Source organism: Thyridium curvatum (assembly GCF_004353045.1).
Source record: "Thyridium curvatum strain D216 chromosome Unknown NODE_123_length_71033_cov_84.000903, whole genome shotgun sequence".
NCBI classification, from domain to species: domain Eukaryota; kingdom Fungi; phylum Ascomycota; class Sordariomycetes; order Thyridiales; family Thyridiaceae; genus Thyridium; species Thyridium curvatum.
The window spans coordinates 1-20,406 of record NW_022156878.1 but is presented as its reverse complement, the minus strand read 5'-3'; the positions used below and the strand labels follow the sequence as shown (position 1 = coordinate 20,406).

Here is a 20,406-nt window from a genome sequence, read left to right as displayed (position 1 = left end):
TAGGGGTTTTACCGATAAACCTCCGCACCTACCAAGAGTTCGAGCCGCTGCTGACTTCCTACTCCATCCCGTCGGGCAGGTACTCGGTTGTCTTGGAGTAGGTCTCCTTGTCGTCGTAGAACCAGGGCTCGTCGCGCATCTCGGTCTCCTCCTTGGTGATGACGAGCGGGCGGCCGCGGTAGTCGAGGCGCAGGCCGGGCCAGACGAAGCTGCGCCACATGTAGCCGAGGATGCTGGGGTCCTCGAGGCTGGGGGCGATGTGCGGGCCCACGAGCTCGCGGTGCTTGCGCGGCAGCACGGACCAGTGCAGGCCCGGGTAGAGGTGGTGCACGGTGTGGTAGCCGTTGTTGAAGCACAGGTAGTTGAGGACAGGGTCGGTGAAGTTGCGGGCAAAGTTGTACTTGGAGGTGATGTCGCAGCCGTCGTGCTGCAGCAGGTTGAGCGACAGGATGCAGTACTTTGCGTAGAACTGCGGCAGCAGGGCGTACCAGGCCCAGCGGCGCCAGTCGAGCAGCAGCAGCACGGCGGCGGCGCCGAAGACGGCGGCCTCCTCGAGCCGGCGCTGGCGGGCGATGGGGCGGCCGAGGCGGGCCTGCGCGGCAAAGTAGAGCTTGTCGTCCCTGTTGCCCGAGAGCACCACGTGCCAGAAGAACAGGAGGCCATTCAGCAGGTTCCAGCTGTACCGGACTTTGGTGGTGCGCACTGATTGATAAGGGGAGGGCCGAAGCCCAAGGTGGTTAGCCCAGGGTCTGGTTCTCCATCATCTCGGCATCTGCGGATCAAGATTGAATGCAGCAAAGGGAAGGGAAGGGAAGGGGGATGGTGGTGTGGTGTGGTGTGTGGTGTGTGGTGTGGGTGTGGGCGGAGGTGGAGGAGGTGTGGGTGTCAAATGGTACGACAGGGGTGGGTGCGGGCCGGGTAGCTCGGAGGAGAGATTAGACTAATGTAAGATTTTTTGTCTGTTTGTCGTTTCTTTTTGTTTCTGGCACTCACTGACGTCTCTGGCCTGCTGCGGGTACTTGTGGTGCGACAGGTTGTGGCCCGGCACGAAGACGGACACGGAGCCGCCGTACTGCAGCGACAGGCAGACCTGGTAGAAGCTGTTGAGGCTCTTGTCGAAGAAGACGGGCAGGTGGACGGCGTTGTGCGTCGCCACGGCGCCCATGAAGGACAGCTGGAACAGCGCGAGCCAGGTCGCCCACGACAGCAGGCCGCCGCTCCAGGGCGACGCGAAGCTGTGCCAGGCGTACACGAAGACGGCGAAGAACAGCGCCGTGCAGACGAGGGGCCGCACGTCCTCCTGGTGCCGCAGCAAGGGCTTGCTGGGCGTGAGCTTGGCCGCCCGCGCTGCCGCCGTCTTGAGGACCGCCATGGATGGTTTGGAGGCGAGGATGGGATGATGTATGTGTGTGTTTGAGATCGCGTGCGTGCGTGTGAAGAGGAGTCAAAGAGACGAGGCAGATGGATGGATGGTCGGTCGCATCAACGGCTGCTTGCCAGCACAGCACCTGCAGGTTTCATGAAACACAGGGTTGCAGCAGGCAAAAGATCATACATAGATCTAGGCCGTTGGGCAAAGGAGGACGGACGGGGAAATTTCACGGCAACGCTGGGAGCGAGAGCGAGACATTCCATTCCACGTAATTGGAGTGGTGGCTGAGCAGCCCTGGCGCTGAGCCCCCTATTATGACGCCCGCGGCGGAACCCGAACCCCCTGGGATTTGGGGGGGAATTGCGGTGGAGCGGCGCGCACATGCACCCCCAACAAAACGCCCCGTTCCCTAACTACAAGTACCTATACGCGCACACAGTCACGCTAGCTACCTAGAGTTACAAGTAATTGCCGTAGGGCTGAGATCGTCAGGGACGGGATTGATTGAAACCCCTTAATTGTTAATTGCCTGACGGAGTAGTCGGAATAGTTGACCACCTCCAGCTATGAGTAGTTACGTACCTAGGTAGTTACTTGTACATGACAGACCACTAGCCATAAACCATGAGCAGTGTAAAGAGGCAATTGGGATTTGAACCGATCGAGGTAGGTACAAGACGCGACAATCTGCATGCATCATCAACCGAGATGAAAGGCGTGCGATGATAGGAAGAGACGAAACCCATCGATGACAAACACATGGGATGATCAGAGGAGGAAAAAAAAAGAACAAGGCCCCTCCTCTCCTGACGATCCGTCACTGAAACCAGGCCATCCATCCATCCATCCATCCATCCATCCATCCATCCATCCATCCCCGTTCCCGTCCATCCTACTCGCGCTTCTCCAGCCGGCACGTCAGCCCCGTCTGCCGCGGGAACCACGACGACACAATGACAAACTTGCTCGGCACCGCCGGCGGCAGGATGCGGTACCGGTTGACCAGCGTGGCCGCGACCTTGTAGATCTCGAGCGTCGCCACGTTGCGCCCGATGCAGATGCGCGACCCGCCGCCAAACGTCAGGTCCGCCGCGTTCATCCGCCGCAGCCGCTGCTGGTAGTCGGCCTCGGGCTCGCCCTCGCGCGCCAGCCACCGCTCGGGCCGGAACTCGTCCGCGTCGGCGCCCCAGACCGACCTGTTGCGCCCCATGACGTACGGGTTGATCCCGACGCCCGTGCCCGCCGGCACGAAGCCGCCGCCCGCCGGCAGCGACAGCCCGCCCTCGGGCACGTAGCGCTCGAGCAGCATGCCCACGCCCGGGTGCAGGCGCATGGCCTCGCGCACGGCGCCGTCGAGGAAGGGCAGCGTGCGCGCCGCGCTGTAGGGCACCACGCCGGCCCGGTCGAAGCCCGCCGCCAGCACCTCGTCCTCGAGCCGCCGCAGCGCCGCCGGGTTGGTCATGAGGAAGTGGAAGAGGGCGCGCAGCGTGATGGCCGTCGTGTCGGCGCCCGCCAGCATGTTGACCTGCAGGTAGCCCAGGATGAGCTTCTCGTCCACCACGTCCGGGTTCTTGACCTTGGCCTCGACAAAGTGGTCCAGGAAGTCGCGCTCCTCGACCGGCTTCTCGTCCAGCAGGCCCGCCGCCTGCTGCTTGAGCCGGTCGACCATCTTGCCAAACGAGATGCGCGTCACGTTCTGTAGGTTCGGCGGGCCGATCCGCTTGATCGGGTTCTTGTCCAGCAGGTAGTCGAGGAAGGGCATCTGGCCCACCATGCCCAGGTAGTCGGCCACCAGGTCGGCGATGTGGATGGTCCCGTCGTGGTCGTAGGCCGACTCCATGTACCCGAAGCGCTTGCTGAACGTCGCCGAGCTGATAAAGTCCCAGGCATCTATTGTTGCTATTAGTTTTTGTCTCTCTCTCTCTCTCTTGATTCTTGTCGCTCTCAAAAAAGAAAACTACTCACAAAACGCAATCCACTCTCCCAAGTTGCAGTCTTTGCCACCCTTGATGAAGCGCTTCTCGAGGTGGCCGCAGAAGTCCTGAAGAACCTCGTCCACACGACCCTCTAGGGATAGGACATTGCTCATGGAGTAGTACTTGACCACAGGCCGCTTCATCCGGGCGTGCTCGGCCTGGTCTGTCTGGCTGAAGAGATGGTAGGTGATCTTTCCGTCGACGATGGCGCTGCTGTTGTGGTAGAACTCGGTCTGTTTTGTTGTTTCGTCATTGTATCAGTATACTAGATCCACCAACGAGTAGTCTGCAATGCAATGTGAGATGGCAAGGGCCTCTCCAAGGACCAACCTTTTTGTATTTCCCGTCAGTGCCATACAGTGTCTTGATGAGCTCCGGGTAGTCCAAGTCCAATGTGTTGGGCCCAATTTGCACGACGGGTCCGTATTTCTTGTGAAGCTTCTCGATGGTAAACTGGTAGTCCTGTTTGTATAATTGGTACATCCTCCAGAGATTTGTCCATTCTGTACGACGAGAACGAATCAAGATCACCCCGTCAGCATAGGGGCAAAGACATCGAAAGCAATCAAACAGATGGGTTTATAGGTTGGCATCGGCACTTACTTGCCCAGAACGGCCCCGGAAACCTTCTCAGAGGAGATGTGAAGTGTGAAACCAGCGCCCAAACGAGAAAAAGCGAAACAACAGAGGCACAGATGTAGAACGGCCCCAGCGCGCGGGCCTTCTCTTGCAGGAAAGCTAATGTGGGAGACATGGTGAGCGGCGTCAGATCAGTCAGGTCTTGTCCACCCAAAGACTACACAGGAGTCTGCCAGGTCTGCCCTTTCGAAGCCATTTCGCACACTTTATACTAGTTCTAGAGGTCGACTATCGTCTCGGCTTGCATTGGCGCAACTCAGCCTCAGCGATGCATCCGAAAGACGCCTTCCGAACGAGCTTCCCTAGCAACCCGGCTCCAGGCCCTCCCCACAAGGCTAGACCCCCAGACGGCAAGGAGTGGGAAATGAGACCTGCGGGGGAGGAGATATGGGGTGCGGCGTCTCAACCATGGGGTTGACCAAGATGCGGAGGCGAGGAGGCTAAGAGACATGATCTGCCGGCCATCGCGACACTAGTGAGAACTTATTCGGAAGCCCTTTTCGGAAGCTGTCCAGCTAACCCGAAACCCGAAACTATGTTTCTTCGCGTCGAGACTAACCAACGCTGCATGCCTACTCGATCAGCATTCTTCGCCACGCTTGGCCAGCTTTCGCCCTGTGGTGAGACGGTGACGCTACTAACAAACGAAGAAGCACGTACAACTTCCAAAGAGATGACATTACTGCCCTGGACCATAATAACAATCTCTCAAAACAAAAGGGGGGGTATTGTATTAAGTACAGGTAATGCTCATAGCATGGATCCGTCCATGAGCGGAAACAACTGAAGGTCTATGTTACTCGAGTCAAAGTCAATCATCCGTGGAGACAGCGAGAGGATCGTGTCCGGCAGGCCCCCAAACATCTGATTCCTGCCGCCGCCACCCATGCCCATGTCCTCCAGGTCCTGCTGCTGCTGCAGCTCCATGGCCCCCGAGCCGGTGGCGCCCTGGCGCTGGGATCCCTTGTCCGTGCACGGCGGGGTGGGGTTCATCCCCGCGTAGTACTGGGGCATGTGCATGGCGGCCGCGTACTCCTCGTCAGCCTGCCCGACCGTAGTCTGCGGCGAGATGGGCTGGAACATGGCGCCCGGGCCCGGCGAGTTGGCAGCAGCGGGTGCAGGAGGAGGAGGAGGAGGAGGAGGGGGGGGAGGCAGATCCGGGCCGAAAATCACCGACGAGGGAAGGCCCTCGTCGCCGGCGCCGCCCTCGACGGTGCCGAAGAAGCTGTCGATGAGCAGGCTGTGGCGCTCGCGGTTGAAGCGGGCGCGGCACTCGACCGAGGCGTCGCAGGCGGCCTGGAGGTCGGCGGCGATGGCGGCGTACCGCCGGGCGACGGGGTCGTAGCGGCCGAACTTGTCGAGCAGGCGCTGGCCGAGGACGAGGCTCTTGTCGAGCGGGAAGAGGCGGTCGAAGTCGCCGAGCTGCGCGAGCCCGACGACCATGGTGGCGACGAAGGTGACGTTGACGACGTAGGGCTGCCGCCGCGGCACCTTTGTCGCGGCGAGGAGGTGGCGGTGCAGGACGAGCGACTGCACGGCCGAGTTGATGCACGCGTAGGTCAGCACCTCGTTGGTCTGGGAGGGAGGAGGAGGAGGAGGAGGCGGAGGCGGCGGCTGTTCCGAGCTGCTGCTGCTACTACCCCTATCCGCGGGACTGGAGCGGGAGATGTGCGCGGTGATGTGCTCGACGAGGAAGGGCCGGGTGAGCAGCATGACGGACCAGTGGTAGGCGCCCTTGAGGTTGACGAGCCCGATGTTGGGCGTGCGCAGGTTGTCGGCCTCGACGTGCTCGCCGAGCTGGAGGTTGTCGGCGGCGAGGCCCTGGGCGAAGCGCGCGGTCCAGAGGCGGTACCGGCGGCCGATCTGGTCGATGGTGGCGGTGGAGACGGGGCACTTGGAGTAGACCTCGGTCAGGATGGCCTCGAAGATGGAGCACAGGTCGAGGCAGGCCGAGTAGCGGGCCGCGTCCTCGGCCTTGGTGTCGCGCGTCTCGGCCGTCGACCGGGGCCGGCCCATGCTGGCGCTGAGGTAGATGTCGAGGATGCGCAGGACGCGCCAGAGGCGCTCGCGCGTCGAGTACTCGTCGGGCGGGTAGACGGCGTTGATGTCGCCGCGGTGGATGCCGAGCGCGTAGGCGGCGCGCACGGCGTTGCCGAGCTGGATGAAGGCCTCGTTGCGGCGCGACTGGCCGAGCAGGAACATGGTGATCATGCTGTAGGCCTGGATGATGGGGATGCTGGCCGACACGGCCGCGCGCGACAGCAGCAGGTAGCGCGCGTAGTTGAAGTAGACCTCGGCCGCGCTGTCGTCGCCGTCGGGCGCCGTCTGCGCGCCGATGGCCAGGACGAGGTAGAAGATGGCCTTTTGCTCCACGTCGCCGGCGTCGATGCCGCAGCCCTTCTCGTCGTGCCCTCTGTCGGAGCGGCCGTCCAGGCCGGCGCCGTCGCTCCGAGGCGATCCCCTCGACGACGATGACGACGACAACGATTCCTGCTCTAGCCACCTGAACATGGACTCCCTCAGCTGCGTATAGTCGAACAGGTGGCTCAGCAGACAGTCGGTGGAGCGAAGATACCAGGTCAGATAATGGGTCGCCTCGGTCAGCGACGGGGCTCGGAGCGGGCTCCGGATGGTCGACACGATCCAGTTGGTGGCGTCGTCGTTGGGCTCAGCCTCGACAAAGACATGCTGCAGGGGGTCGTCGGTGAAGGCGCAGAAGCCGACCGACTGCCTGAAGAGCCGGCGGATGACTTGCAGAAAGCAGACGTTGGCCGAGTCGCCGAGGAAGAAGAGACTCCTCCCCTTGTCGGCCCTGTCGGCCTGGATGAGGCGGGAGAGGTGCCGGGGTACGGAAGCGGGCGACGCGGCGAGCACCGAGTCCAGGGACGGGCTGTGGTGATATACTGGCGCCGAGGCACTGGTCTGTGCGGACGCGGCGCCCTCGGTGGGACGGAAGCCGTCGATGTCAATCGAGCGGCAGGGCTGCGAATATGCGGCCGGGGACGGAGCCTGCACCTGCGATGCTGATGATGATAATGGGGCCGGGGCCTGCTGCGTCTGGGGCAGAGGCCGCGAGAAGACACACCCGTAGGCGACGCCGCGTGCGATGCAGCGGTTGCAAGGCTGCTGGCCGTCGCAGCGCTCCTTTCTGCGCTTGCAGGTGCGGCAGGCCTGGGGACAGCGACGGCGCTCCGAAGACTTTGTTGTCCGCGGGGCCATGATAGTTAGATGGGGTTTGTTTTACTTCAGTCTGTGATGGTGCTTCTCGATCTGTCTTGCTCATGACACGGGTCTGGTGGGAACGAGTCTCCTCGGTTTCCTGCCCATCGACAGATGGACTGGCACCGGGTGACTTTTGCTTTTCCCTGAACGCATCCCCCTCGTCACGAGCCGGCTAACTCTGGCTAACTCTGTCTCTGCTAGCCCGGATTGGGCTGTTTGGGACATTTGGCGCTGGTGGTGGCTCTTGGGGAGACGACGCCTCCATACCCCGCACGAAAGGGATTGACAGATCTGGAGCAACTGGAGCAACTGGAGCAACTGCAGTCACGGCAACAGCGCTGGAGCCTCTTTCGCGGGGACACGGGCGCCAAGACAACTCCACAACCACTGAACGAACCAGCCCTCCCAGCCGTAGCCTGCTCCAAAAATGCCTGATGTGTGTGTGTGTGGGTGGCCAGCTGGAACTGCAACCCCCGGATGCTTGATGCCAATTGGCCCAGCGCGCCGGGTCGACCCTCAGGGCGGCTTTTTACCACACCCCTGATTGGCCTCCCAGCTTTCACATGCCGGCAACTCGCGAGCGCATCCGAAATCCATCGGAAGCGTTTTTTCGGCTCGAAATCAAATCCCGGATCTGGAGGAAACAAGCGACGGGCCCGCATTCCTCCTCGGGTCCCCCGGCTCGACCCCAGGATGGCTACTATTCTCGGTAGTTGGGGCTAGATGTCCAGAATGGTAGGTAACTAGGTCAGAGGCTTGGTTGTCAAGGCCAAGAGAGGAGGACCTTCTGCTTCATGCATCAGATCAGATGTGCCAAGCTCCTTTCTGGATTGCTTGATCACGCCGAGTCGCGCTCTTCAGAGCGTTGTTCTACAGTTCAAACTGGATACTCATAGATGCTGGAGTCTTTGGGTTTCTCGACCAGGTTCCATTCACAGCATGACTTGGGATAAGAGATGTCCCGTTTCATCTAGAGCTCCAGCCAACCAGCCACGCTCCTCGTGTTGCTTCATTTCAGTCAACGGCTGCATGGTCCGCTTACCCTCGCCCCTCAAGACGTCGATCCTCCTTTCCACCATTCACGCTCGGGGATATCTCGCCTTCTCCAAACCATCTCTGATTCAAGCTTCTCCAATAGACCGTACTTCACGCCCAGCTTTTCCTAGCCGCACAGCTGAGCCAAAATCGGCCGCTAGGCGATAGTCTGACCGGATCCGCCGTGCGGTCATCTCCCCAGTCTAGTCTCCGAAATGATTCGTCCAAGTCTCTCTGTGACGTTGTCTCCCTTCCCTCCTGTTCCGCATTCTCCATAGACCGTAGTCAAGTTTTCGCGGCGGACCAAGTACAAACTGCCCAGGCTATGTATAGTCGAATTCTCAGTCACCCGCTATCTGCAAATTCTCATCTACTAGATGTTACCACTGCGAGCGTCATCGCCCCAGATTAGGTGGGCTCCTCCGACTCCGACTAGGGGATTGGACAGGCTCGCATTAGATAGGTAGACCGGGGTGTTGCCTCGAATCACGGCTCAAACGTCGCTGGCGGATTGGTTCGCCACCCAGATCAATTGAAAAGAATTGCGACGCATCAATTTGACCTTTGCCTCATTGGCTATTGGAAAGCACCGCCCCGCAGAAGCTGACTTCACACAACCCAAACTAATCTTCATTGGCCTTGAAAGGGACGTCGTCATAATCTAGGATCACAAGAGTGAAGACTGAGCAGATCGCTCCTCGTTTGCAAAGCCAATACCGGGGGAAGCCCCAACAGAGCTAGGCTCTGGCAGTCGAAAGAATTTCAGACCAATGCATCGAAACACAAGATGTGGAAAATGCATCTTCACCCCCGCAAGGTTCAACTTTTTCGGCTGTTATACAAGTCTTGCTTTTCGTAGCGACTTTGCTTTAGTAAACGGGTTCATTCTTGAGAAGAGTGGTCCTACCTTGGCAGCAAAAAGGTGAAGTCGTTGCCACTTTCATCAAATCATGCAACAGAGATGAGATGAAACTCCAGCTTTGAGAGCTACAAGAAATACCGTGCCGGTTCATTGTAAAACGCCTGCTTTTCCTTGGAAACAGAAGGGTCCAAGACGTCCGCTTCATCGCTCGCACGCTAGAGCCGAGTGAAGGACTACCTAGTTGATTTGATGGGGCTATTGGGCACGAAGCTCAGGTTAATCGAGTCTTTGCGCAGATATGCTGGTGACAGTCTCGCTATGAACCTTGGCCCAAGTATAGTTAGTATAAGTCAGCATTCAGTGTTTTTTTTTTTTAATTGTTCCTACCCATCACTCCGGAATGCTCGGTGTTCGACACAAATACCATTGCTGTCAAGTGCGGGGAAATCGCGGCATATCCAGGAAAGTGGCGGGAAGTTATATATATATATATATATAAGGTTTTCCTATGACGGAAACGCAGAGGACACGAGCAACGGTAGATGCTTACACGCACATGTTGTAGTCATCATTGTACTATATAGTTCGTGCACTTACAGCCATTAGACAGCAACGCACTGTCTATCCATCGCGGACCTACCTTCTTCGAGGATCACCTACCAGATTAACCTCATCACCGAGCGACGAGGGATCATGGACCCCCGTACCACCAACGAAGTCCCCTACCCCTTCTCCTTCGAGAGCGGCAAGAGGATAGAAGCAGAGCCCCGCGCCGACGGCACCCGCAGCACCACAATCACATTCCCCAACGTCCGCGGCCGCCTGCCCTCGGCGCAGGCCTCGCGCCTGCGCTCCATGATGCTCGAGGCCCACGCCGACGCAGCCAAGATCCTCGCCTTCCCTTGCTCCTACGACGCGCTGTCGTCCCGGCTCGTCGAGGAGGCCGGCTTCCCGCTGCTCTTCCTGTCCGGGTACGCCGTCGCCAGTTCGCACGGCCTGCCGGACACGGGCTACGTCGCCATGCAGGAGATGTGCGACAAGCTGCAGGAGACGGCGCGGCAGACGTCGGTGCCCATAGTGGCGGACGGCGACACCGGGTACGGGGGCCCGATGAACGTCCGGAGGACGGTGGAGAGCTTCGCGCTGGCCGGCGCGGCGGGGGTGATGATTGAGGACCAGACTTGGCCGAAGCGTGGGTCTCTTTGTTTCCATGCTTGATGAGATGCGCGGTATGTTGATCTGAGAACGAAAACAATAGGTTGTGGCCATACGCGTGGGAAGACGGTTGTGCCTCGTGAGGAGGCGTTTGCGCGGATCCAAGCGGCATGCGATGCTAGAGACAACGGGCTAGACATTTTCATCTTGGCCCGCACGGACTCACTCATCCTCGGATGGGACGAGGCGATGTATAGGGCGAAGGAGTTTGCGAGGATAGGAGCCGATGGCATCTTCATCGAGGCCCTGCCTGACCGGGACGCGATGAGGCGAGCTGTAGAGGAGGTCAAGATGCCGATGCTAGCTAACAGTGAGTCATTCACCCTGCTCGCCTCTACCGCTGGAAATCTAACCGTTCCTAGTCATTGAAGGGGGTTTGACCGAGAACCTGTCTGCGTCAGAGCTAGCAGACATAGGCTTTAGTGCTGTTGCCTATCCATTCACTCTCGTTGCAGCCAAGTTGAAGAGTATCCGGGACACGTTACGAGCTCTGAAGGCCAGTCTTCCAGTCGGGCCGCCGCCCATGATCCTATCTGCAGAAGAAGTCTGTGAAGGGGTAGGCTTCAACATGTACTGGGTATGTCATTGAGTCTTTGTGCAATAATTCTTGCAACTGATTGGCCTGTTTTTAGGAACTTGAAAAACGGTATGCTTTCACTACAAATGGGCAGAACGGTGCATTAGGGGCGAACTCAAACACCAAGGCTATTGGGAGCAGGACTGTGGACAATACGCCGGGCGCAAGTGAGGATCTCAATGGCAGAAGGTGACTACTTGGTGGTGCTACGGCTCTTTCCTTTTAGGTCCATATATTCTTGATGCCTACATTACTCTGGAAATAAAGGGAAATTCCATAACAGGCCCCAGTTCCCATCCTCAGGCCCAGCCGGTCCAACGTCCTCGTCTGTTCCCGGTCCGAACGGATCAAGCGGTATGGAAAACCAGTTTTGAGAATTCCGAAAGCTTTGCATGTCAGCAAGATTGACCTCGTCGTTTGGATTCATCATGCCCTCATCGAGGTTCGCATCAGAGACTAGTTCGGCGAAGGACGCTTCTTGCCGCAGAGTCTGGGTGGCAAAGTTCTCTTTGTAATGTTTGACGTGACCATCCAGCACGGTGGCATAGCGTGCCGCGAGTTCCAAGTCGTCCCATGTACCTCTATGGAGAGCGTCAATTCCATATTGCAGCTGGTTCAACGTAGTTTCGAACTTTCTCCTCTCGACGCCAAGCCCGAGGGCTTTGAGGAGGAAGACGGATGCGGCAATGATGCGTATTGTGACACGAGTCGGGCAGTACTGCAGCGTCCCATTGTCGGCAAGGCGCACCGCAATGTGGATGATCTGGCATGCTGCCTCGATCACCTCGTTGATGAACTGTAGGTCCGCGGTGGTGCCGAAGTTCTGTATCCAAACCCCACTGTTTCGGTTGGGGGCGCTGGAGGAAGACCGGTCAACCACTGCCCGCATCCCCAGGCTGTTGAGAAACATGACGTTGTAAAAGTACTCAATTGCTAACAGCTCATATGCCTGTCGTGAAAGAACTATAGGTCAAAGATTATCAGTGAACAGGTCTAAAGAAGAGTCAGGTTCCACTCACCTTTCTCGTCCAGATAGGTTACCCGCCAAGCCACAAGCTGTTGTTGCAAGTCCTGAACGCTATTCACGTATTCGTAACTTTGGATTAGCTCTCGGGTAGCGGCCGTGGAAGAAAACAGGGCCTTTGACATGGACCTGGCAAACTCGGCAAGCTTGAGCTGACCATTCACAAACTTTCGCTTCTGTTCCAGTTCGAGGCACGACTCCTCGGGCAAGGGCTCGAAAGCAGAAGAGCTCAAGCTAGGAGGGATGAGCGACGAGGACCCCAGTCGACTCGAAAACTGCTCGTCTGCGATGAAGATCACTTTGCGCAGGCGAACGGACGCCATGCGCCGCTGCTGCTCTTGCTGTGTGCTGATACTGCTATCTGTTGTCTTGGACTTCATCGCACCAAACAGGCCGATCTCGTGACCGAGGGTCACGGCACAGCCCAGGAGCATCCACGACATGCGGTCGATCATCTTTGCCGGGGCGACCACATCCCTGAACCAGCTTCCGTGTATATCCTGAATGACGTCGGCTTCGTTTCCACCTGGCTGATCCCTCTCATCTGGGAACTGAAACAACAGGTCCGAGTCCCAGCCGTCCGACTTGGGCGGGAAGTAGACAGCTCTAGGTGCCCATTCAGTAATGAGCATCAGGGCTTGTATCGATCCGAATGTGCGAGTTTTGGCCTTGGACTTCTTCTCCTGACCAAAGATGATCCTAGTCACCAGGTGCTGGCAGTGCTCCCACAGACGGTCATGAAGGGCCACGCTTCTTGACCAGCTTGATGTGCCTTGGAGGCAGTGAAAACGGGCCGATATCATCAAGATGGTGCAGCAGAGCAGAGGCTCCTGTGTCAGGAGAGTGTAGTGGTTCTTATGGTGGCTATACAGATCGTCGAGAATAGGGGAGAGGGGAGAGAGGTTTTTGAAGAAGCTGCAGGATTAGCTTAATCGAAGTCGCAAAGAGGATAGAAGTCGTACTTACAGGTCAATGTACGTGACTGCCTCCCGCGCTGTCAGCCACCCCATACGGACGAATCGTAGACTATTCCATAGACGGAGCAATTCACTGCTCGGATCGGACAGTGCTGAAGTCAGAGGACCAATAGCCCTTGAGCGATCTACCCCAGGAGACTTCATCACATCCGCGGCATCTCCACCTCCCGCCTGATGTCCCGACGGGCGTTGCAACACCTTCAAGGTATCACCGGCGTTGGAGATCGAAGCAATGACAACATTCTCATTCTCAGCTTCCTCAGTGTCTGTGTGCGCTGCCATGGATCTGAAGTCAGGTATTCGGCCGTGCTGTACCTGTTGTGGGGAAGGCCGCATCGAGGTCGGTCGTGTTCTTGCAGAGGCAAGGAGATCTGAATGGGTTTCCGAAGCTGAGGCCGGTAGGTCCCATGCCGTCGACTCCGCCTGATTGCACCCAGCATTGCCATCTCTGCGACTGACACTCTCCTTGGATGATCCTCCCGGCGATGCGGCCTTGGTTAGAGAGCATGGTCTGCGTTCCCGTTTGCATTTTCTACAAGCGCTCTGCGGCTCGTCAGGTTCATCCAAGATGCACCTCGTCTTCTTCCTCTTGCACGTATCACAAGCTTTGAAGATGCGCACATAGTCGCGGGAACGACTTGCTGATACCCGGTCCGGGGTCGGCCTAGACCGGCTGCTTCGATTATGACGAGGCACAGAGCCCATCGTGTGCCATCGCCCAACAATGCATTTCAGTATTGTAGTCCATCATTGGATCGATGAGAGGGGAAACTTTGTGGAGTCGGCACTAGACAGTGCGGCCAACTGAGCCAAGAGTTGCCCCAATTTTCCACATACCGACACGATTTCCGAAGGAGGCGATTTCCCGATGCCTCACATCACATATACTGGCTAGCCATATCAGGAGGATGCCGAAGAGCCCTATGTCAGGGTTTCAAGCTCTACGATGAAGACGCTACGAAGAAGAGTAAATGATTGATCACAAATACCAACCGGAGTGGCCTACGACCTTTAAGCCAGAAGGGAGTTCAGAGGGTAAGTATTGTCCCTACTAACTCGCACAGTTGCATTTGTAGCCTTTTGTTGCTCAATATAAACGTTCAAACCGGCCAATGTTGTTGTTGGTTGTATCACGAGTGGCGGGTTGTATTTATATGAAGACGTGCAATCGATCTCAGATGGAATATGGCGGGATATGACGGTAAGAGTGATGATGAACATGAGAACTTGAGTTCAGAATCAGACAGCATGGTTCGTATTTCGAGAATCGGCAAATTGGTCGCCACGACGTCGGGGTTTGAGAAAAGCTTTCCAAGACTTTGACCGTTCTCGGAGGCTTTTGACTTGGCAAGCTAGTGTTGCGCTGCCAAGATTCCAGAGGATCCCGCAAGTTGCCTAGGAACTCCGTGAATTTCCCGACGGCACACGCCGCTCCTTGAGGTGCCGCGAGATTCCTCACTCAATCATTCGTCCATTAATTCCATTAGAGTTCAGAGCGACCCTGGCCTCCTCATCTCTCTGAGAGATCCCGTCAAATACCTGACCGCCAAACCCTGCATCCCTTGCCCCGTGGGGAAAGCTGGCAAGCGTTAGGACTTGCCAAGTCTGGACGATCTCTTTCGGGCCAATTGAATGCTTCGCGATCAAATTTTATTGGATAATTGCTTTCCATCTCCTCTGGAAGATATATAATTCATGGAATCCACCACCCGGCTGGGTCTCCATGCTGAAGTTGTTGTGTGATGCTTCTGCCCACGTTCGCGAGGACTGCTCTCGTGTCATCGTAATTTGATCCAAAATGAGCACTGCAAACCCCGACGTCATGGATGTCGAGAATACCAAGGTGTCCATGGAGGGACGCCATCGCGTACCGGTGCCAGTGGACGCAGACCGACGTGTCAGACGCATGGTGCGCACTCCTTCGTCCATTCATCGTTGATGCCCAGACAGCGCCAGTCAACTAATCAATTGCATCTAGTTTGACTTCCGTGTCTTGCCCATCGTCTGCTGCCTCTATGTCCTATCGTACCTGGACCGTGGCAACATCGGCAACGCAAAGACCGCCGGAGCCCAGGACTCCCTGGGCCTCAGTTCTTCTCAGTGGGCCTGGGTGCTCAACTCGTTTTACATCGCCTACATCCTCTTCGAATGGACGACCATGTTCTGGAAGATCTTCCCTGCCCACATCTACGTCGCTGTTTTGTGTCTCGGGTAGGTCGTGTCGATGAGAACACAGAGCAAAGCTTGGCACTAACGATGCGTAGGTGGGGAGCGGCGGCCATGAGCTCTGGTGCAGCTAGACACATGACTGACCTGGTCGTCACCCGCGTCTTTCTCGGCATCTTCGAGGCTACCTTTGGAGCTGGTGCTCCCTACTTCCTTTCTTGCATCTACAAGAGAGAAGAGCTCGGACTCCGGATGTCCATCCTACTCGGCATGTCACCACTAGCAAACACCTTCGCCTCGAGTCTGGCATACGGAATTACTCACATCCGCGGATCCCTGGAGCCATGGAGACTCCTGTTCATCATTGGTAAGATCCGAAAGGACTTCTCACTGAGACGCAATGCTAACTATTCCTTTCAGAGGGCGCGCCAACTATCCTCTTCGCTCCAATCGTGTACTTCTTCCTCATCGACTCACCTGCCACCGCCAATTTCCTAACCGAAGAGGAAAAGACCTATGCCGTCGAGCGTCTGCAGGTCCGAGACAACACCTCCAAGCAGGCCGTCAGCTGGAAGCAGATCGTCGCCGGCATGATTGACTACAAGAACTACGTCCACGCCATCATGCACTTCTGCGCCAACTTCTCCTTCGCCGCCCTGTCCAACTTCCTGCCCACCATCGTGCACAACATGGGCTACGACTCGATCACGGCCCAGGGCCTGACGGCTCCCGCCTACTTCGTCGCCTTCCTGCTGTGCATCGCCGCCGCCTTCGTCTCGGACAGGTACGGCAGCCGCGGCTTCATCGTGGCCGGGTTCAGCGCCGTGGGTACCGTGGGCTATGGCCTGCTCGCCGGGGTCCGCGACATGAGCCAGACGGGGCCCAGGTACGCCGGTGTGTGGCTCGCGGCGTGCGGGATCTTCCCGGCCCTCGCGATGAACATCACCTGGCTGCTGAACAACCAGGGAGGAGACTCCAAGAAGGGAGCTGGCCTCGCCATCTCGCTCATTATCGGCCAGTGCTCGTCGCTCATCAGCAGTACCGTGTTTCCCAAGGAGGATGCGTACGTTGGACTCCTCTCCCGCTCTTTACACTGGATGAAAGCTAACATTGTCGCAGACCGTACTTTACTATTGGATGTGCCATCGGGTGTGGCATGAGCGGTCTCATTGTCATCTTGGCCCTGATCATGCACTTTGCCCTGGTTCGGGAGAACAAACGCAAGGATGCGCTGTATGGACCTGTGGACCCCGACATGGAAGTCGACGTTTCGGAGCAGGGAGACTACAACAGGAATTTTCGCTACTTCACTTAGATAGAGTGTCACCCACTCCCGTGGAGACACGGTGGTAAAGCTTCTCCATGCCACTCCCGCATTTGCTTGCATTTATGTCGTGCAGGCAGGCAACGTTCTGGTGGCCTGGGATCAGATCTATTTCTAGCCTAGATGCGCTCGAAAATTCTTGGGGAGTATATCGAATGTTGCTTCAATTTGACGCTGGAATGTCTCCGATTCTGGGTTGTAGGAATACAAGTGACGGTAATTGGTGCGCTTAATCGTGTGTTGTGCTCTATTGTGCCGGCTTACGATGTTCTGGACGCTAGATGGCACCTCCATGATAATTACAACAAGTTTCCGGCATTGAGAACGAAGTCGCTCAACGCCCTCGACTGCCAAGTGCTCCCCGCTGTGAATTGATGGATTCAGGAAGATGCCATCTATCAAGTTGACCTGCCATTGCGGGGCTGCATCTCAGACCCTTGATCTCCGACTTCCTCAAAGCACTGACGGAGTTCCTCTCACGGAGCTTACCATCTGCCACTGCGCCACCTGCCGGCACTCTACTGGCCAGCTCTTCGCCTCTTACCTACCGCTGCCGGCGGGGCTCGAACCTGGTCTGGACGGGCTGCGAGCCTGGTCCAGTCCCTCTGGCCAGAGCGTACGCTACTTCTGTACCCGATGCGGCTGCCACGTCTTCATCCAACGAGACACCGGTTGGTCCGTCGCGACAGGCACAATCGTCTCGGAGCCCGATGAGTTTGGCGCACGGTTCGTGCAGCACCGAAATGTAGCAGACGCGGGTGATGGGGGCCTGGCGCCATTCCTCAAGGCCATCGATGGCGTAGAACTCTCATCAGACATGCCTATGCCGTCATCGCCTGAGACTCAAGCCCGAACTCCTTCCGCCACGGACATTCTCCCTGCAAGCTGCGCCTGCAAAGCCGTGTCGCTCCTCATAAGTCGACCCGACGCGTCGTCTCTCCTGCCGCACAGCCACTTCCCAGACCTCATGGTCGCCTATCGCGACGCCTCCCCCGCCAACCCCTCCGACGTGAAGTGGTGGCTGTGTCCCCGCAGCACAACCGACCATACGGAGCCGGTAGACATCGCCAACGCGACTGGCTATCTGGCGGGTACTTGCGCCTGTCAGACGTGCCGCCTGGTGTCCGGCTTCGAGATCCAGTCGTGGGCGTTCATACCCGAGGGCAACATCCGGATCCGCTGTGCTGCTCCTCCTGCTGCTGACACAGCCACCGACGTCTCGTCGACAGAGGACTTCCAACCCCTCGCCACATTCTTTTCCGACCCGCTCCATAGCCAAAGGACAGGCAATCTGGGATCCTATGCGTCTAGCCCCGGCGTGACCCGCAACTTCTGCGTCCACTGCGGCGCCACGATCTTTTGGCGCGGCCGGCACGGTGGTCCGAGCTTGATCGACGTCTCGGCCGGCCTGCTCCGTGCCGAGAGTGGGGCGAGGGCGGAGGCGGAGGGCTGGCTTCAGTGGTGGAAGGGGCGTGTCAGTTTTGCGGAGGAGGCTTCGTTGGGTCGGGAGGGTGCTGCTGCGCGCAGGGCTATTGCGTTGGTTAAGGGATTAGAAGATGGAATGGGGGAGGACAACACTTGAGTACATGAAATTCTGCACCTCAAATACGTATCTTATTTGTCTTTCGATCCTTTCGTCGACTCGATGATTCGGCATCCAAGCTATGCGCATCCCCAAACCGCGGGAACCGTCCTGTGTCAAGTCTTAAACATAGAACAGATTATGTTTTGAGCGAGGCTCCAGTTGAAAGTGTATGCTAACACCTACCGGTTGCTCACTGCAGTAAAAGGAACTTTGTATATACATGCGGTTTTATCCTGCCGTCGTTAACTTTCTATATATGAAATATTCGACGCAGATTGCCCAACAATAGGTATGAAACAACGAGTGGTGCCATGAGGTGCCTGCAACTTAGCTAGTTCACATACAATCTGAGATATAGACTGTTAAAGACCGGACTGGAAATGCTATTTTAGATGTCCAAGTTGTCTTTCGTGTTTGGTCCATTGGTTCTTTCAAGTCCTGCATGAATCTGGAAAATGGGCCCTAATCACCGATATGGCTCTCTTCTTTCATCATATGAGATATTAATCCACTTTTCTGTGAACAATCCTGCAACTAAGGCTAACGATACTATGCCACACTGCCCATACAGGTCATCTAGTTGAAAGTAACTAGAGGGACTGCCCGCAACGCGGCCTTAGACTGCCTGTGATGTACCTAGGTAGGTAAGAAATTAGATACCTAATATATAAGGTATTAATACAGGCCACTAAATCAAGTCTGTTCAGGCTAAGGACTGCTATTAAAATCAAGCCTGTTAGGGCTAAAAGCCACTGTAGAATCAAGTCTATTAGGACTACTGGAATAAGTCTATCAAGCTGTTAAACCTACTAAGTCTATCATATCTACCTTATCAAGCCTGTCAAGGCCTGTTAAAATCAAGCCTATCAGGCCTGTCAAAATCGAGACCGTCAGGCCTGTCAAAATCAACCCCGTCAAGGCCACTGGCCCGTCAAAATCAAGCCCGTCAGGCCCGTCGAAATCAAGCCCGTCAGGCCCGTCAAAATCAAGCCCGTCAAGGCCACTGGCCCGTCAAAATCAAGCCCGTCAAGCCCGTCAAAATCAAGCCCGTCAAGGCGGCTGGCCCGTATGAAATCAAGCCCGTCAAGCCCGTCCAGGCCACTGGCCTGTATCAAAATCGAGCCCGTCAAAATCAAGCCCATCAAGGCCACTGGCCTGTCAAAATCAAGCCCGTCCAGCCGGCTGGCCCATATCAAAATCGAGCCCGTCAAGACCACTAAATCAAGCCCGTCAAGGCCCGTCAAAATCAAGCCCGTCAAGGCGGCTGGCCTGTATCAAATCAAGCCCGTCAAGCCGGTCCAGGCCACTGGCCTGTATCAAAATCAGGCCCGTCAAAATCAAGCCCGTCAAGGCCACTGAATCAAGCCCGTCAAGGCGGCTGGCCCGTATCAAATCAAGCCCGTCAGGCCCGTCAAAATCAAGCCCGTCAAGGCCACTGGCCTATCAACCCCGTCAAGCCCGTCAAGGCCACTGGCCCATATCAAAATCGAGCCCGTCCAGGCCACTGGCCCGTATCAAATCAAGCCCGTCAAAATCAAGCCTGTCAAGGCCACTGGCCTGTATCAAAATCAAGCCCACCAAGCCCGTCAAAACCAAGCCCATCAAGGCGGCTGGCCCGTATCAAAATCGAGCCCGTCAAAATCAAGCCCGTCAAGGCCACTGAATCAAGCCCGTCAAGGCGGCTGGCCCGTATCAAATCAAGCCCGTCAGGCCCGTCGAAATCAAGCCCGTCAGGGCCACTGGCCCGTCAAAATCAAGCCCGTCAAGGCGGCTGGCCCGTATCAAAATCGAGCCCGTCAAGGCCACTGAATCAAGGCCGTCAAGGCCACTGACCCGTATCAAAATCAAGGCCACTGGCCTGTCGAAATCAAGCCCGTCAAGGCGGCTGGCCCGTATCAAAATCGAGCCCGTCAAGGCCACTGAATCAAGGCCGTCAAGGCCACTGACCCGTATCAAAATCGAGCCCGTCAAGGCCGCTGGCCCGTATCAAAATCGAGCCCGTCAAGGCCGCTGGCCCGTATCAAAATCGAGCCCGTCAAGGCGGCTGGCCCGTATCAAAATCAAGGCCGTCAAGGCCACTGACCCGTATCAAAATCAAGGCCATCAGGCCTGTCAAAATCAAGCCCGTCAAGGCGGCTGGCCCGTCAATCAAGCCCATCAAGGCCACTGGCCTGTGGCCCGTCAATCAAGGCCGTCAAGGCCATCAAGGCCACTGGCCCATCAATCAAGCCCATCAAGGCCACTGGCCCATGGCCTGTCAATCAAGCCCGTCAAGGCTGTCAAGCCCATCAAGCCCATCAGGGCCACTGGCCCGTAGCCCATCAATCAAGCCCGTCAAGGCTATCAAGCCCATCAAGCCTGTCAGGGCCACTGGCCCATCAAGCCCATCAGGGCTACTGGCCCGTAGCCCATCAATCAAGCCCGTCAAGGCT

General features: G+C 57.1%; 8 protein-coding genes across 8 annotated transcripts; 4 read left to right on the top strand and 4 right to left on the bottom strand.

Annotated features, from left to right (window-relative positions):
• Nucleotides 1–58: 58 nt before the first annotated feature.
• E0L32_011893 (uncharacterized protein) lies at nt 59–1,372 on the bottom strand (the record flags this gene model as incomplete). Its single annotated transcript, XM_031134673.1, has 2 exons — nt 59–702; nt 994–1,372. The coding sequence occupies 2 exons, from the start codon at nt 1,370–1,372 to the stop codon at nt 59–61; spliced, it is 1,023 nt and encodes a 340-aa protein (XP_030999738.1).
• An 892-nt stretch (nt 1,373–2,264) lies between these two features.
• E0L32_011892 (uncharacterized protein) lies at nt 2,265–4,102 on the bottom strand (the record flags this gene model as incomplete). Its single annotated transcript, XM_031134672.1, has 4 exons — nt 2,265–3,262; nt 3,338–3,581; nt 3,679–3,851; nt 3,952–4,102. The coding sequence occupies 4 exons, from the start codon at nt 4,100–4,102 to the stop codon at nt 2,265–2,267; spliced, it is 1,566 nt and encodes a 521-aa protein (XP_030999737.1).
• A 635-nt stretch (nt 4,103–4,737) lies between these two features.
• Nucleotides 4,738–7,206, bottom strand: E0L32_011891 (uncharacterized protein; the record flags this gene model as incomplete). The annotated part of the gene is made up of 1 exon (XM_031134671.1): nt 4,738–7,206. The coding sequence occupies one exon, from the start codon at nt 7,204–7,206 to the stop codon at nt 4,738–4,740; it is 2,469 nt and encodes an 822-aa protein (XP_030999736.1).
• Nucleotides 7,207–9,799: 2,593 nt separating this feature from the next.
• On the top strand, nt 9,800–11,091 carry E0L32_011890 (uncharacterized protein; the record flags this gene model as incomplete). The annotated part of the gene is made up of 4 exons (XM_031134670.1): nt 9,800–10,298; nt 10,365–10,631; nt 10,684–10,898; nt 10,954–11,091. 4 exons carry the CDS (start codon nt 9,800–9,802, stop codon nt 11,089–11,091), a joined length of 1,119 nt encoding a protein of 372 aa, XP_030999735.1.
• A 57-nt stretch (nt 11,092–11,148) lies between these two features.
• E0L32_011889 (uncharacterized protein) lies at nt 11,149–13,407 on the bottom strand (the record flags this gene model as incomplete). The annotated part of the gene is made up of 4 exons (XM_031134668.1): nt 11,149–11,861; nt 11,918–12,837; nt 12,889–13,165; nt 13,215–13,407. The coding sequence occupies 4 exons, from the start codon at nt 13,405–13,407 to the stop codon at nt 11,149–11,151; spliced, it is 2,103 nt and encodes a 700-aa protein (XP_030999734.1).
• A 1,290-nt stretch (nt 13,408–14,697) lies between these two features.
• E0L32_011888 (uncharacterized protein) lies at nt 14,698–16,380 on the top strand (the record flags this gene model as incomplete). Its single annotated transcript, XM_031134667.1, has 5 exons — nt 14,698–14,808; nt 14,878–15,110; nt 15,164–15,432; nt 15,486–16,128; nt 16,185–16,380. The coding sequence occupies 5 exons, from the start codon at nt 14,698–14,700 to the stop codon at nt 16,378–16,380; spliced, it is 1,452 nt and encodes a 483-aa protein (XP_030999733.1).
• A 397-nt stretch (nt 16,381–16,777) lies between these two features.
• E0L32_011887 (uncharacterized protein) lies at nt 16,778–17,971 on the top strand (the record flags this gene model as incomplete). Its single annotated transcript, XM_031134666.1, has 1 exon — nt 16,778–17,971. One exon carries the CDS (start codon nt 16,778–16,780, stop codon nt 17,969–17,971), a length of 1,194 nt encoding a protein of 397 aa, XP_030999732.1.
• Nucleotides 17,972–19,042: 1,071 nt separating this feature from the next.
• On the top strand, nt 19,043–20,291 carry E0L32_011886 (uncharacterized protein; the record flags this gene model as incomplete). Its single annotated transcript, XM_031134665.1, has 3 exons — nt 19,043–19,270; nt 19,340–19,591; nt 19,644–20,291. 3 exons carry the CDS (start codon nt 19,043–19,045, stop codon nt 20,289–20,291), a joined length of 1,128 nt encoding a protein of 375 aa, XP_030999731.1.
• Between the last annotated feature and the right edge of the window lie 115 nt (nt 20,292–20,406).